This window comes from Geotrypetes seraphini, chromosome 8, assembly GCF_902459505.1.
Source record: "Geotrypetes seraphini chromosome 8, aGeoSer1.1, whole genome shotgun sequence".
NCBI classification, from domain to species: domain Eukaryota; kingdom Metazoa; phylum Chordata; class Amphibia; order Gymnophiona; family Dermophiidae; genus Geotrypetes; species Geotrypetes seraphini.
The window spans coordinates 35,192,319-35,208,124 of record NC_047091.1 but is presented as its reverse complement, the minus strand read 5'-3'; the positions used below and the strand labels follow the sequence as shown (position 1 = coordinate 35,208,124).

The 15,806-nt window shown below is 48.6% G+C and overlaps 1 protein-coding gene across 1 annotated transcript; it reads left to right on the top strand.

Moving 5' to 3' along the window:
• The first annotated feature begins 538 nt into the window (after positions 1 to 538).
• Positions 539 to 9,660, top strand: LOC117365639 (aurora kinase A and ninein-interacting protein-like). Its single transcript, XM_033956244.1, has 3 exons — positions 539 to 780; positions 4,951 to 5,104; positions 7,397 to 9,660. The coding sequence occupies exons 1-3, from the start codon at positions 715 to 717 to the stop codon at positions 8,509 to 8,511; spliced, it is 1,335 nt and encodes a 444-aa protein (XP_033812135.1). The 5' UTR covers positions 539 to 714; the 3' UTR covers positions 8,512 to 9,660.
• The last annotated feature ends 6,146 nt before the right edge of the window (positions 9,661 to 15,806 follow it).

The following is a 15,806-nucleotide window of genomic DNA, read 5'->3' as shown; positions in this document are numbered from 1 at the left end:
GTTTCCGCGGTCGGTGAATGGCCTTGTCCCCGTCACCGCAGCGACTGCTAGTTTTCTTCCCCGTTTTCGGCGGTGACCCGCGGCTTAAATGCGGTGGCCGCGGGTAAACCGTCACCGTGTCATTCTCTATTATATACCGCTACATCCGTTAGGTTCTAAGCGGTTTGAAGAAAATATACATTAAGATTATAAATGAGAAGTAAGAAGGTACTTAAAAAATTCCCTTACTGTCCCGAAGGCTCACAATCTAACTAAAGTACCTGGAAATTAATAAAGAAGAGAAAATAAAGATGGTTTCAGATCACATGTACTTGCAGTAAAGGGACAGGGCAAGGGGAAGCACTAGGCATGAAGGTGTTCTCAGATTTCTTTCATAAGGTTGGACCACTTGGTTTACTTCTCTAGGGGTTGCCTGAGCTCTGATGAGTGAGAAATAGGGCTTCAAATGAGTGACTGCAATGCCCAACATTCCTTGCGTTTGCAGTTTACATCTGGGCACTGCTGCGGGCAGCCCAAATGCTCTAAGGACCTCCCCGGCACCGCCGCGGGCAGCTCGGAGTCCGCGAGGACCTCGTAGGAATCGGCGCGAGCGGTTCATTTTGAACGGTTGCGCCGTTCGCGCCTTTCTTTGTCTTCGCGTGACAGCTGGGAGCAGCGCTTCCGGGATTATTACGACCCCGGTTTCTCCACCCGGCTTTGGACCGGAGCTCGGCCATGAGCCGCGAGGCGCCCGAAGCCTGCGGGGTCTGGCTGGACACGAGCCGGCTGAAGAAGAGACAGGTAGTCGCGCGCTGAACAACGTCGAGAACGTGCTGGGTAGGAAGGAGCCGGCTCGCGAGATGCAGAGTTCACACCCCTGCCCCTCATCCCTAATATTTGCATTGTATTTAGCAGCCCCTCGGTCACTTTGCACACAGGCAAAACCTACGTCTCCAAACTAAGCCAACTGCTGCTCAGGAGATGCATTAGGAGCCATTGTGATGGCTTTGCTCCTGCTTTAAACAGGATTGGCGACGCCTACCGATGTCCCCAAACAGCTGATAAAGTAGAAATGTTAAAATCCCAGGTTCCATTGTTAGTCTCTTATCTCATGGCCACAAAAAGGCGGTCTACAAGTCCCATTGCCTAGATTTGGGCAGTTGTGGGTGGTCTCTAGCTTCCCTTTTGCCTTCTACTGCCTCAGCACCCTGAGGTTGTGAGATTGAATTCCAGCGCTGCTCCTTGGACCCTGCCTTCTCTTATCACATGGCCAGGCCACTTGTAACCACAAAAAGGCGGTATAGTATACAAGTCCCATTGCCTAGATTTGGGCAGTTGTAGATGGTCTCTAGCTTCCCTTTTGCCTTTTACTGCCTCAGCACCCTGAGGTTGTGAGATTGAATTCCTGGGCAAGTCGCTTAATCCTCCATTGCCCCGGCTACAAAATAAGTACCTGGTATACAAATCCCATTCTTTTTCCTTCTGTTTCTTACTTCCCTTCCTATCCCTGAAATGCTTTCATGTTTTCCTTATATATACTGACTAGTCTTATAGCCCGTTACATTAACGGGTGCTAGAATATGTGTGTGTGTGTGTCTGTATTTATTTATTTATTTCTCTCTCTCTCCTTAGTCTGTTTCTGTATTTTTTTCTTTCTGTCTTTCTTTTTCCTCAGCTGTTCAGAGGGGAGTGTGCAGCCTGGGATGGGGGGTCGCTTTATTATTATTTTTTTAGGATGATTCTTATCATTCCTTTCTCTGGCCTTCAGCTTCCAGCTTTCCTCGCCCGTCTCTCGCCTTTGTTGCAAGCTGCAGACTCGATTCCTCCTCTCTCGGTCCCCCCCCCCCCTCCCCTGTAGAGGAGAAGAGCAGGGAACCCCGGTGTCCCTTTGGGAGTGAATGAGGCGCCCTCCCCTCCCCTCCCCTCCCCTCCCCTCCCCCCACGGATTTCTGAAAGCAGCAGCTACTCACGGCGTTCCTCTGCCACTGCTCTGTCTCGCGCGCTCTCTCTCTCTCTCTCTCTGGCGCGCGCCGTTAAAGGAACTGCAGTACCGAGCGAAGTGCAGGAGAGGCGTCGCAGCGCAAAAGTTCATCTCTCAGGCTCTGCTGTGGTGGTCGAGGGTCTCGCGTCCTTAAAGGGCTTTCTCATTTTCATTATGGGGCCCAGACACAGGAACACCCCTCCCCCCAAACCAAAAAAAGCACAACTTTTCCTTTTATTGTTGTACAAAATGAATAAATCAATATAACACGATAAAGTGCAGCCCGAGTCCCACGTTTGCTCGACTCCCTTTTGCCCACCACAGTTAACACTTTATACGGTGGCTGCCTCGCAACTGGCCAAAGGGGTGACAGAGCGTCTTTTTGGACTGAGTTTTCTATTTGCTTCCTTGTGGGGGGCGGGGGGGGGGGGGCATATCATTATCGATGTCGAAACTTTCTTTTGCTCTCTTCGTCTCGGAGTTTGAGGAAAAACAGGAGCTGCGCCCCAGGCCTAATGCACTCGGACGGGCTTTCCCTGTCACAGGGCTCTGCCCGTCTCTACCCTACACGTTTGTGTGAATGAGCGCGAGCGGAATCCCTGGGGCAGGGGCGACAGAAAAGGAGGAGCCGAAGGAGTGAAAGTTTGATCATGTAATTAAATGCTGATGATAAATCCTAATACTAATAAATCCTAAATGCTGACTGGAGCGGTGGGGAGGGTGGAGCTCGTACAGGTTGAGCAGCAGAGAGGAAGGCGGAGGGCAGAGAGAGGGAAAGCGGGAGAATGCAGGGTGTGGGGTGGGGGCAGGTTTAGCCTTTGAAAACCTCCTGTGATCATTTCTTGCTATATTACAGGAGGAGAGGTGGCTGCACGGGAACTCCAGTAGCCACATGGGGCTCTAAAAAAAAAAAGAGCAAAACCCACACACAGTTTTTTTTATGCGGGGGTGGCTGCGGAGGAACTGATCGGATTATTTGTTTGTTTGTTTTTTCCCCCCCGATTTTTTGGATTTGTTCTAGGATCATCTGCTTTCTTGGGGCTATTAGGCTTCCACCTCTCACTTTACCTTACCCCCTCCCCCATCTTAGTATGACAGCCCGGGCCGGCTCCTCACTTCACTCGTGGAGGGTCGGGAAGGCGACGGCAGGGCTCCGAGTTCGCTCCCTCCGCCGCCTGTGACTTAGTAAGCGCGCATGCGCACTCTTGTGGCCACATCCCGACAGATCAGGACTCAGGGAACACGGCCTAAGAGCATTTTATTATTATAGAAATAATAATGCCTTAGCATTTTATTATTATAGAAATTTGTCAACATTTGCTTATTTCTGATCTGAAGAACGGTTACTTTTGAAAGCTCATCATAAAATATATTGAGTTAGTCCAATAAAAAGGTATTACCTTATTTCCTTTGTTTTCTATTTTATTTTGTTATATTACCTTCTTCCTTCTGAAACAAATTTTACAAGGGGTATATAAACAGTTAATAGTACTTACTTTAGCTTACATAAAAGTGCTATCAATACTGTACAAGTTTTAGGACCAAGAACTAAGATATTAGGATAACTACTACTTTTTATTATTTCTATAGCGCTGAAAAGGCGTACGCAGCACTGTACATTTTAACATACAATAGACCAGTGGTCTCAAACTCCACCCCTTTGCAGAGCCACATTTTGGATTAAGGCCTCAGAAAAAAATAGTTAATGTCTTATTAAAGAAATGACAATTTTGCATAAGGTAAAACACTTTATACTTTATAAATATTTCCTTTTGGCTAAGTCTTAATAATAATATTGCAATTTAAGCTAAAGAGACATATGATCAAGAAACTTTTATTTTACTTTTGTGATTATGACAAACATACTGAGGACTTCAAAATAGTACCTGGCGGACTGCGAGTTTGAGACCACTGCAATAGACAGTCCCTGCTCAGAAGATCTTACAATCTAATTTAGACAGGACATTACAGGGGTGGGGAGATTATGGTAGAGGAAATGATACAATGGGTCTAGGTATCTGACAGCAGTGAGTGGGAGTTAAGAGTTGAAAGCAGTTTCAAAAAAGTGGGCCTTTAGCTTGGATTTGAACACTGCCAGGGACAGAGCATCACATATTGATTCAGGCAGCAATATTGATTTAGTCACGGATAACCTAGAAAGATGATGCATTTCACACTTTAGTTTCTAGTTTTGCTTTATTTGGGAATTCCTCCTGTGAGGAAAGACTCAAGGTTAGGGCTCTTCAGTTTGAAAAGGAAACATCTGAAGGGAGATATGATTGAAGTCTACAAAATCCTGAGTAGTGTACAATGGATACAAGTGGATTGGTGTGTGTTTTTTTTTTTTGGGGGGGGGGTTTACTCCCATCAAAAATTACAAAGACTAGGAGATACTCAATGAAGTTACAGGGAAATACTTTTAAAAACTAATAGAAGGAAATATGTTTTTCACTCAAGAAAATAGTTAAGCTCTGGAACACATTGCCAGAGGATGTGGTAAGAGCAGTTAATGTAGCTAGTTAAAAAAAAAAAAAAAAGATATGGCAAAGTTTCTGGAGGAAAAGGCCATAGTCTGCTAGTGAGACAAGACATGAGAGAAGCCACTGCTTGCCCTGGGATTGATAGCATGGAATCTTGCTACTCTTTGGGATTCTAGAATATTGCTATTTGGGTTTCTGTCAGGCTCTTGTGGCCTGGATTGGCCACTGTGAAGACAGGATACTGGGCTAGATGGACCATTGGTCTGACCCAGTAAGGCTGTTCTTATATACACTCTAATTCTATATATGGAATTTATGTTCTGTAAATTGAGACACACTTGGGGGAAGCCACTGCTTGCCCTGGATCAGTAGTATGGAATGTTGCTACTATTTGTGACCTGGATTGGCCACCATGCAGATGGGATACTAGACTAGGTAGACCAAGTTTGACCCAGTAAGGCTATTTTTATGTACTTGCAACATCTATTACTGTTTTTCTTTTTTTCTCAGACTTTGTTGATTGGTCCTACCTCGAAGCTGCTATCTCCATTTCTCAGGAGGACTGTTAGTGCTCACACTGCATATGAATTTACTCAGACAAAAGCTATTCGACCTTGCATCAAACAGACTACAATTTCCTCATTTTTCATTCCTAAACCAGCAGGTATCTGTCATATATACTTGACAATTAAATGTTTGTCCTTTTGTTCAGAATGCATACTATTTTGCCTTTATTCATTTACATTTAGCTCACAGCTTTTCTTTATTGGTTAGTCAAGGAGAGTGAGTTACTTTGTACAGCAAGTATTTTATCCTCATGAGACCTAACAACCTATTACGGTAAATCTAATAGGACAGAAACAGCTCCTGGCCAGTTAAATTGCCTGTGCTGGGCTATACACGGATGGATATTCGGTAGCACTAGCTTGTTTATGCAAAACTAGCTATGTGGGTGGGGGGGAGCAGAGTTGACACTTTTGTGGTTGTGCCAATATTCATTCAGATAAATAGGCCTGTTTTTTATGCAATCCTATCTTTGTTTGGTTTAACTTAACTGATTAAGTGCAATATTCATCATATAAGTGACAGACAGCCACACATAGCTAGACATGGCCCTGCCATGAACATCCAGGCATAATGCTAGTAGCAGACAAAAAAAAGATGCTAATCACTGTGGGCTGAATATTTACCCCCTTGCTCTTAACAGATGGTAGTGTTTACTGTCTAAACACGTTATGCCTTTAGTTAATAAATAGGCTCCATTCACAGATTTTTTTATTTTAGCTTGGCCCCTTTTTTTCCAGTTGTTTAGGTATGGTGGATGTGTTTTTCCTGAGTTCGTGGCAAGTTCGTACCTAAGGTAATAGAGGAATGAATAGCTTGCCCCAGATCACAAGGAGCATCAATGAAATTTATATCCTAGCTCTCAGCTTTAATGAATTCTAGAAAGTATGGTCCCAAAATTGTGTGTGCAAGTTATAGAATAAGGTCACTTGTATGCCTATCTTAATTTAATGAGCAATAGGTTATAATTGCGCTAACTACCTTGTTTCCCTGAAAATAAGACCGATCTTGATTTTTGGGATAGGTCTTAATATAAGCCCTACCCCAAAAATAAGCCATAGTTAGATCATCCCCCCCCCCTGCGCAGCATCTTTCCATCTCTCCCTTCCATATGAACCCCGCTGACCCTCCCACCATGAGACCGACATCCTCTCTCCAAACAGCAGCGTCGGCAGCATTTTAAATAGGCTGCTTCGCGGTCTTCTCCTGCCGGGTCCTACCCTCTGCCGCATCACTGATGTTGTCAGTGACAAGGCACAGGGAAGGCTACTGTTTGGAGGGAGGTATGTCTGTCTCGCGGTGGGAGGGTCAGCATGGTTCTGCTTCCCGGGGGGGGGGATGGGAGGGAGGGATGGAAAGATGCTGCAAAGAGAAGGCACAAGGGGGTGGGTGAGAAGGGAGGAAAGGTGCTGCGCCTGTGGGGGAGAGAAAGGAAAGAAGATTGGGGTAGAATAGTACATGAAAAAAATAAGACATTCTCTGAAAATAAGCCCTAGTGCATTGTTTGGACCCCAAATTAATATAAGACACTGTCTTATTTTCAGGGAAACACAGTAGTAGTGGTGGAATAGAAACTGAGGGCGGTTATGTGCTTGAGCTAAACGCTCAAATTCCAGAGTGCGCAACTTCAATAGGAATGGGTGGGTCAGGGCACAGCGAGCAGTTGTGTGCAAGTTATAGAATACTAATTAATTGCCTACAGTTAGCCACACATATCGGTGCCATTATAGAATTTGCTGTCGGCAAACCTAAGCCAGTGCTGCAGTCTCGTGAGAATTAACCCTCCCCCCTAAGTGGCTACTCTTCAATATATCACACATATTGCTTTTGCTTTATTGTTAGAATATGGCATTCCTTTCTAGTTGTTTGTAACTCGCTTGGATGGACTCTGTGCCCTAAGCAATTAAGCAAATCCAATAAACGTGAACTTAATTATTTCTAAACCACCTATAACTAAGCGGTTAACAATTAAAACATTCACAGTAATTCAAAAGACAGTACATTTACAAAATGTATACATATCAGCCTTTGTGTGGCAAGCTGGACTGTCAGGACCAAAATGCATTGGTGAATGTTTGTATGGTTTTAATTGATTGTAAATTCAACAGTTAATATCCTGGGTTTTATCTTTTGTAAATTACATAAGACCACGAGGTATCTGTGATTCATAAATAAAGTTTTACCATACTGTACTGTTTCTTATACCCTGCAATTATCAGCAAGGAATCATTGCGGCTTACATAAGATAAACAGCACCATCAAGGATCAGTTAATGTAGAGTTTGTCTTGGATTAGAGTGAGATGTGTCTTTAATGTTATATGGAAAAAATGATTCAATTACTATGAGATGTTCATTCTTTAACAAGCAGTAAATTTTTTTTATTTTTTTCAGGCAAAGAGAACACTAAAGCAGGACCTGCTGCACAGTCTTTACCAGCCAGGACCTGGAAAAGCAGCAAAAGAAAAGGCAATGAAAACTATAAGGAACCGTGCCATAAGAAAAGCAGTACTGAATTCTTCCAAGGAATTGCTGAGAGAGACAAACTGTGTTTCAGGTCTGAGACTCCAAAGACCAAGGAGTGGGATTATAACCCAGTTTCTCAGTTGCAGGAGGACCAACAGAGTGATTTTAATCTAGCTCCCAAGTTGAAGAAAACCCAAATACAGGACCATACATTAGTTCCTGTTCCTCATCAATTAACAGACCAGAATATGTTCTTGAAAAGCAGTTATGAAGTGTGGTCTAATGCAGCGGCATCTATGCCTTGTGGTAGGCAGGAACACAGCAACTTGGGTGAGAATGAAGACTACGGCAGTCAACTTGATTTCACCCAAGATTCTGAGGGCAACCATGTTCTTGCACACAAGAGCAAACATGATTCAGTTAGTTTAGGTGAAGGTATCAGCAACAGAAAGATCACTACAGTGGAAAAAAGCAGTTCTGCTCTAGGGAACCAGCAGAGCAATTTGAACACTAAGCACTACAACAGGCATGGAGAAAGTTCAGTGTCTGATCTGCAAATACTTAACCAACTGCAGTGTGAAACCTCCCTGAAAGATCAGTGGGATTGGGAGAACAATGATCCTACAGAAATGGAAAGAGACTTTTATCCTACTGGCAAGGAGAGAAGCACTCTGGAATGCCAGCAAGGAGTCTCCAGGTTTCCTTGGGAAAGAGAGAGTCCTGGCATTGAATTTATGAGCCATGAGGAGGAACAGATTGTATCAGCCAGCCAGTTGTTCACTCAGGACAGTCAGGGACACAAAGTCATTTCTCACCACTATCTTCACGGCATTCCTAGAAAGAAAGTATTAGCTCTGCATGATAGGACAAACCAGTTTCAGAGTAGCAACATTAAGGCTCTCCCTTTGAGAGACAGCTGTAGGATGTTCTCTTGTAGCACAACAGAAGCTTTCATCAACCCACAAGCTTTGGAGCTACAATCTCACCCTAGTTTCTTGTTTACACAGGATTCTGAAGGAAATACAGTTATTAAACATGGGTGATCAGTAAACAAATCAGAAGTACCTTAGCTGGTCAACATCTTACTATCCCCCCTCCTTTTTTCCCCCCTTCAGTGGGAGGTAGTTTCTGAAGTGTACCTAGAAGCGGAGCTGGACATGGTCTAAAATGTACTGCAGCAGCTGATGATCCTGCCTGAATGTTGTTGCCCTTGCAAAAATAAGTGTTTCATGTGCCTATTTATGTCTTTTTAATTTGAAATAGATTGCACTTAAGCCAACTACCCTACATGTAGGGAGAAACCTGCTAAAGACATGGTTCAGCATCTCCTTTTTCTTGGCATTAATGTTTTCTCAAACTTAATTGAATTCTGCCTTGTTTTGAAGGTAGAAATGTCATTTTGTCTACTACTACTTTCTCTAGAAAGAAAATGCTTCAGGTAGAGCTGCAGAGCTAAGGCATGTTTTACCCAATGAAATTAAAAATCTATACAACGTGGTTATTTCAGAAATACTTTGACTGATTGATGTTAATGATAGTATACCTTTACAGTATCTATTGATGGCATGCTATATTATAAGAATATACTAGATATTATATATTTGAATTGTCAAAACTACTTGAAAGCAGCACATAGCCATCATCTAACAGAGGCTGCAGTTGCTGCTACAGTGATGTCGGTGCTTTCTTTTGAAGAGGCCCATACACCTGATCAGTCTTGCTAAATTATTAAATGCATGACTGTTGAACTCTTTTTGAGGTTTAAGATGTGCTCAGTTGGGTAGAACAAGTTTTGATTATTACCCCTGCCTGCACTTGGAATCATTTTGCATTGGTTTTGATAAGACTGCTACTTTTTATAAAAGCTCCAGGAGACTACAGAGTTACCCACACGACAATATATTTTTGAATGGGGCAGTTGTCCAGGTAGGTGAAACCACTGTTTGTTATCTCTATTACAGTGGATTCTCCAACCTCATTGACTGGGATTTGAGGTGATTTCCCTGTAAAATCCATTGGTCCTAAGAAATCAGGCTGGAAACCTATTAGGACAGTTCTAAGTTGGGGGTGGGAAACATTTGTCCTCAGCCCCCCCCCCCTTCCTTTGTGTTCTAATTTTTGTTTTGATAAACCTTCTCTTCATTGATGTTGTTAGGATGTCTTGCCATCTCTAGTGCCTCTTGGTTAAAAAAGACTCCAAAAGAGGCACTAGAAATGGCAAGACATCTTAACTTCAAAAGCAGAGAGAGGGTTACAACATGATCTAAAACGACCCCCCTCCCCCAAGTCAGAATAGTCTCAATCAATTTCCAGCCTCATTCCAATTAGAATTTAAAATCATGACCAAGGAGAAATTAGGTTCTTACCTGCTAATTTACTTTCTTTTAGCTTCTCCAGACCAGTAGAGGTTAACTTTACGAATGGGTATATATCTAATCATGACCAGCAGGTGGAGACTGAAAACAAAACTGTGGGACAGTATATCCTATCCCCTCTTCTCTATTTCCCTCAGTCTGCCGAATAGCCAAGCAGAACCAAGAACTGGAAAACAGAAAGAAAACAATACTCCGAACAGGAGTAACAATTAACATACCCAAAAAATGCTGTTGGAAAATGCAGAGGAGAAATACCCGAAGGAAAATGTCCCCACAGCTCGCCAGCCGAGCCACAGCCGCTGTTCTTCAAATCTCCCCGGCCCTAGAAAAATACTAGAACCCGCAGCAAAACACAAAAAAACTGCCCGCGCAACAGCCCGAACAACAACAATAACAACAGAAAGGGTGGGGACCTCTACTGGTCTGGAGAAGCTAAAAGAAAGTAAATTAGCAGGTAAGAACCTAATTTCTCCTTCTTTAGCACTCTCCAGACCAGTAGAGGTTAACTTTACGAATGGGACGTACCAAAGCAGTTCCTCTCACGGGCGGGACCCCCGAAGGGCCGATACCAGTACACGCTCACCGAACACCGCGTCCCGACGCGCCTGCACATCAACCCGATAATGACGAACAAAAGAATGCAAGGAGGACCAAACCGCAGCCTTACAAATATCCACTGGAGGCACGAGCGACGACTCAGCCCAAGAAGCCGCCTGACCCCGAGTGGAATGAGCCTTGAGAAACTCCGGAACCGGCTGCTGTTTCAGAAGATAAGCGGAAGCAATCGTCTCCTTGATCCAGCGCGCAATAGTAGCCTTAGAAGCGCCAGCTCCCCGACGAGGACCCGCCAGGAGGACAAAGAGATGATCGGACTTCCGGAATTCCTGGGTCCGCTGCACATAAGAGCGAAGGACCCGACCGACATCCAACTTGCGCAGCTGCCGTTGCTCAGAAGAGCCCTCCCAACCACCCAAGACCGGGAGAACCACCGATTGATTGACATGAAAAGGAGAAACAACCTTCGGCAGAAAGGAAGGAACAGGCCGCAAGACGACCCGCTCCCTAGAAAACTCCAAGAAGGGAGCCCTACAAGAGAAAGCCTGCAGCTCAGAAACACGCCTAGCAGAAGTAATGGCCACCAAAAAGACCGCCTTCAAAGTAAGGTCCTTCAAAGAACAGTCGTCCAAGGGCTCGAAAGGCGGGCGCACCAAAACAGAGAGAACCAGATTAAGATCCCAAGAGGGAACCGAGGGCCGTAGGGGAGGCCTAAGCAACTTGGCCGCCCGCAAAAACCGAATCACATCAGGAAGAGCCGATAAACGCTGACCTGACACCAACCCTCGAAAGGCCGACAGGGCCGCAAGATGAACCCGGAGAGAAGACCAAGCCAGGCCTCTATCCAGGCCATCCTGCAAGAACTCTAGAATGTTAGGCAGAGAAGCGCGAAAAGAGGTCACTCCCCGCGCCCGACACCATTCCTCAAAGAGACGCCAAACCCGCACATAAGCCCGAGAGGTAGAAAGCCTCCGGGACCCCAACAGTGTAGAGATCACCTTGTCTGAATATCCCTTCTTGCTAAGGCGACCCCTTTCAAGAGCCACGCCGTAAGACAGAAGGGAGACGGGTCGAACATGGGAATGGGACCCTGCATCAGAAGGTCGGCCGAGAGAGGCAGAGGAAGAGGATCCGCCACCAGGTGCCTCACCAGATCCGCATACCACGGACGTCGAGGCCAATCCGGAGCCACCAGCACCACCAAACCCGGATGGTGAACAATGCGAAGAAGCACTCTGCCCACCAGCGGCCAACACATACAACAGCCCCTCCGTTGGCCACGGCTGGACCAGAGCATCCAGACCCTCGGCCAGACCGTCCCTGCGACGACTGAAGAAGCGGGGCACTTTGGCGTTGCCACCCGTGGCCATCAGGTCCATCAGGGGCTGCCCCCAAGCCTGCACTATCAACTGAAACGCCCCGGCGCCGAGACACCACTCTCCTGGATCTAGGAAGTGACGACTGAGGAAGTCTGCCTGAACATTTTCTACCCCGGCTATATGAGAGGCCGAGAGGTCCAGCAGATGGGACTCCGCCCAAACCATGAGCAGAGCCGCCTCCTGCGCCACCTGAGTGCTCTTGGTGCCCCCCTGACGATTGACATAAGCCACTGCCGTGGCATTGTCCGACAGCACTCTGACCGACTTGCCCAGCAAAAGGGAGTGGAAAGCCAACAGCGCCAGACGGACCGCTCTGGTCTCCAACACGTTGATCGACCAGGCGGCCTCCTCCGCGGACCAGGTGCCCTGAGCTGAGTGACCCAAACACTGAGCCCCCCAACCCAGGAGACTCGCATCCGTCAGGAGCACCGTCCACTGCGGGAGATCCAGACCCACCCCCTGAACCAGGTGAGGGGTCCGGAGCCACCAGCGCAGACTGCAGCGCGCCAACCCCCGCAGGGGCACCGGAACATCCAAATCTTGCCTCTGGGGAGACCAACTCCGGAGCAGAGCATACTGAAGAGGACGCATGTGGGCCCGCGCCCACCTCACCACGTCCAGGGACGCCGCCATCGACCCCAAGACCTGGAGGAAATCTCACGCCCGAGGACACCGGGACGCCAAAAGCAGACGAATCTGCGATTGCAACTTGCTCACCCAGGCCTCTGGAAGGAAGACCTTCCCCAAGGAGGTGTCGAACAGAACCCCAAGGTACTCCAGGCGCTGAGCAGGGACCAACCGACTCTTGGAAAGGTTGACCACCCAGCCCAGCGACCGGAGAAACTCCACCACCCGAGCCGTAACCCGGGAGCTCTCCTGTAACGACTTTGCCCGAATCAACCAGTCGTCTAGGTAGGGGTGAACCAGGATGCCCTCCGACCGCAAGGCTGCCGCGACGACCACCATCACCTTGGTGAACGTCCGGGGAGCTGTGGCCAGACCAAAGGAAAGTGCACAGAACTGATAGTGCCGCCCCAAGATCGCAAAGCGCAGGAAGCGCTGATGAGAGTCCCGAATGGGAACATGCAAGTAGGCCTCCGTCAGATCGAGAGAAGTGAGGAACTCCCCCGGCTGAACCGCCAGAACGACCGACCGCAGAGTTTCCATGCGGAAAGAAGGAATCCTGAGAGCCCTGTTGACCCCTTTCAAATCCAGGATGGGCCGAAAGGTCCCCTCCTTCTTGGGCACTACAAAGTAAATGGAGTACCTGCCGGTGCCCCACTCCGGAGGGGGCACCGGCACCACTGCCTTGAGATCCAGCAAGCGCTGCAGGGTCTGGCGAAAAGCCTGCGTCTTCCCTGGAGACTGACATGGAGAAGCGAGGAAAAGGTCCGGCAGAGAACGGGCGAACTCCAGGGCATAACCGTCCCGCACCACTTCCAGGACCCACTGATCGGACGTGATCTCGGCCCACTGGGGGAAAAATTCGCGCAGCCGGGCCCCCACCGGAACCAAAGGGGGCGCCGGCAAGGAGTCCTTGCACAGGACGGGAAGCGGGGGAGCCGGCGGAGGGATTCCCTGCCCCCCGACGGGCCCCCCGAAAGGGCTGCATGCGCTGGAAGAACCGACCCCTGGAAAAACCCGGAGCCGGGAAAGAAGCAGCCCCACGCCCAGGGCGATACTTGCGAAATTCCCGCAAACGCCCCCGGGCCGCACCACCCCGAGTTGCAGGACGGGCACGGTCCTCAGGCAGACGGGGAACCTTAGAGTCCGTCAGAGTCTGAATCAAATTATCCAATTCCTCCCCGAACAAAAAAGACCCCCGAAAGGGAAATTTAGTAAGTTTAGCTTTGGACGCAGCATCCGCCGCCCAAGCGCGCAGCCACAAAATACGCCGCGCGGCCACTCCAAAGGCCATAGACTTAGCCGAGATCCGCACTAAGTCATAAAGAGCATCAGAGAGGAACGAGGCCGCCATCTCAATCTTTGCCACCTCCTGATCCACCAGAGACCAGTCATCAGACTCCCGATCCAGGACGCGCTCAGCCCACCGAAAAACGGCGCGAGCAACCAGCCCCCCACAGATAGCCGCCTGGACCCCAAAAGCCGAGACCTGAAAATTGAGCTTAAGGATATTCTCCAATTTGCGCTCCTCAGAGTCCCGCAAGGCAGACCCGCCCTCAACAGGCACGGTATGCCGCTTAGAAATCGCCGAGACCACCGCGTCTACGACTGGCGATACTAAAGTAGCCCGATCCCCCTCTGGGATGGGATACAAACGAGCCATGCTACGCGCCAAACGAAACGGCGCCTCCGGCGTTTTCCACTGTTCCAGGATAATATCCCGAATATCCTGATGCATAGGAAAAGAGCGGGAAACGGAACGGATCCCCGAAGCAGAGGGTCCCCCACCCGCAGAGTCTCCGGCGGCGCATCTTCAAAACGCAACACCGAAGAAACCTGTTGAATCAGGTCCGGTAGCTCATCTCTCTGAAAAAGGCGCACCACCGACGCCTCGTCGACGGAAGACGGGAAACCCGACAACCCGCCGCCAGCGGCCGTCCCCTCAAGAGGGTCCTGGAACTCCTCCGAAAAGTCCAGGTCCTCATCCAGACCGACACGCTCCTCCGACCATAAATCCTCGACCCACGACACCCGCGGGCGCTTGGACGAGGGCGGCGGAGGAGGGACGCCACAACCGACGAGAGGCAAAGCCGCAGGGAGCGTGGAGGAACCCCCACCCCCCGAAACCCCCTGCGCGCAACCGGGACCCCCAGCCGCCTGAAAATAGGCTCGGCACAAAGAAAAAAATAAATCAGGGGAAAAAACCCCCGAGGGTCCCAAGGGACTCCCTGCCACCGCAGGGGACCCAGCAGAAACCTGCCCCTGCTTTTCCAAAACAGGGGGAAGGTCACCTGAGGTGGAAGACAAGATGGAGGGGCCAGAGTGAGAAGATGGCGTCTTTCCCGCCAAAACAGCTCCCTCCATAGCCTGCAGCGGCTGAGAGACCTGAACAGTCTCAGCCGCTAAAGCAGGCAAGCCGGCATCAGCTGTCAAAAAATCAGCTGAGAGGGAATCCCCAAAAACCCGACCGTCGGCGGCCCGGGGAATCCCTCCGTGGGCGGATGGTGAAGACCGGGCTTCACCACTGCTCCCTGCCGACTCGCGAGGCACCATCGGCGGGGAGCTCTGGGCGCCTGCAGCCGCTGCTGACGGAGCTCCTCCACCGCACCGGCCTGAACACCGCTTGCACAGGCCGGCCGCGAGTGCCTCGCGTCTGGAGCACAATGAGCACTTTTTCCCCTTAGAAGTGCTCATTGCTCCATACGCGACCTAGCTATAACAAAGTGCCGGTTAGTTGAAAAAATACAGTAAAATACAGTTTTCTTAAAGGGAAACAACCCTCCAGACCAGCACTACCTCAGGATTTTTTTTTTTTTTTCACAGAACAGACTCCACAGGCTCTCTAAGCAATATGCCTTGCTTGATTTAGGGGGCAAGGCTTACTGCTGAGGCTCCTCTAAAAAAATGTGGGGAGGTGGAGGAAGTGGGGGGAGGGACCCCGCTCGAGACCCGCCGGGTTTGACACCCCCGAGGTCGGACGAACCCCCAAACAGGGTCCGCCCAAGCTCCGTCCGGCTAAAAACAGGGACTATAGACCCCCTAAACAAATTCCAACAGCCCTACCAAGGGAGATGGGTACAGATCACTCAACACCTGCTGGAGACTGAAAGAAGACTGAGGGAAATAGAGAAGAGGGGATAGGATATACTGTCCCACAGTTTTGTTTTCAGTCTCCACCTGCTGGTCATGATTAGATATATACCCATTCGTAAAGTTAACCTCTACTGGTCTGGAGAGTGCTAAAGAATGGCCATTTCTGCTGAAATCAGCTCAGAGCCCAGTACACATAAAGACAAACCTCATAGCATGAGAGCTGAAACATTCGTTCTACTTATGCAGATGCAACAAGTCCTAGACAACTGCAACAATCATGCTGGCTGGCTATAGACGCCTAAGAGAACATTT

Coding starts and splice junctions, on each gene's coding strand:
- LOC117365639 (XM_033956244.1), top strand. CDS start 715: ATGAGCCGCGAGGCGCCCGAAGCCTGCGGGGTCTGGCTGGACACGAGC. Junction 781..4,950: donor GCCGGCTGAAGAAGAGACAG/GTAGTCGCGCGC, acceptor TTTTTTTCTCAG/ACTTTGTTGATTGGTCCTAC. Junction 5,105..7,396: donor TTTCATTCCTAAACCAGCAG/GTATCTGTCATA, acceptor TATTTTTTTCAG/GCAAAGAGAACACTAAAGCA.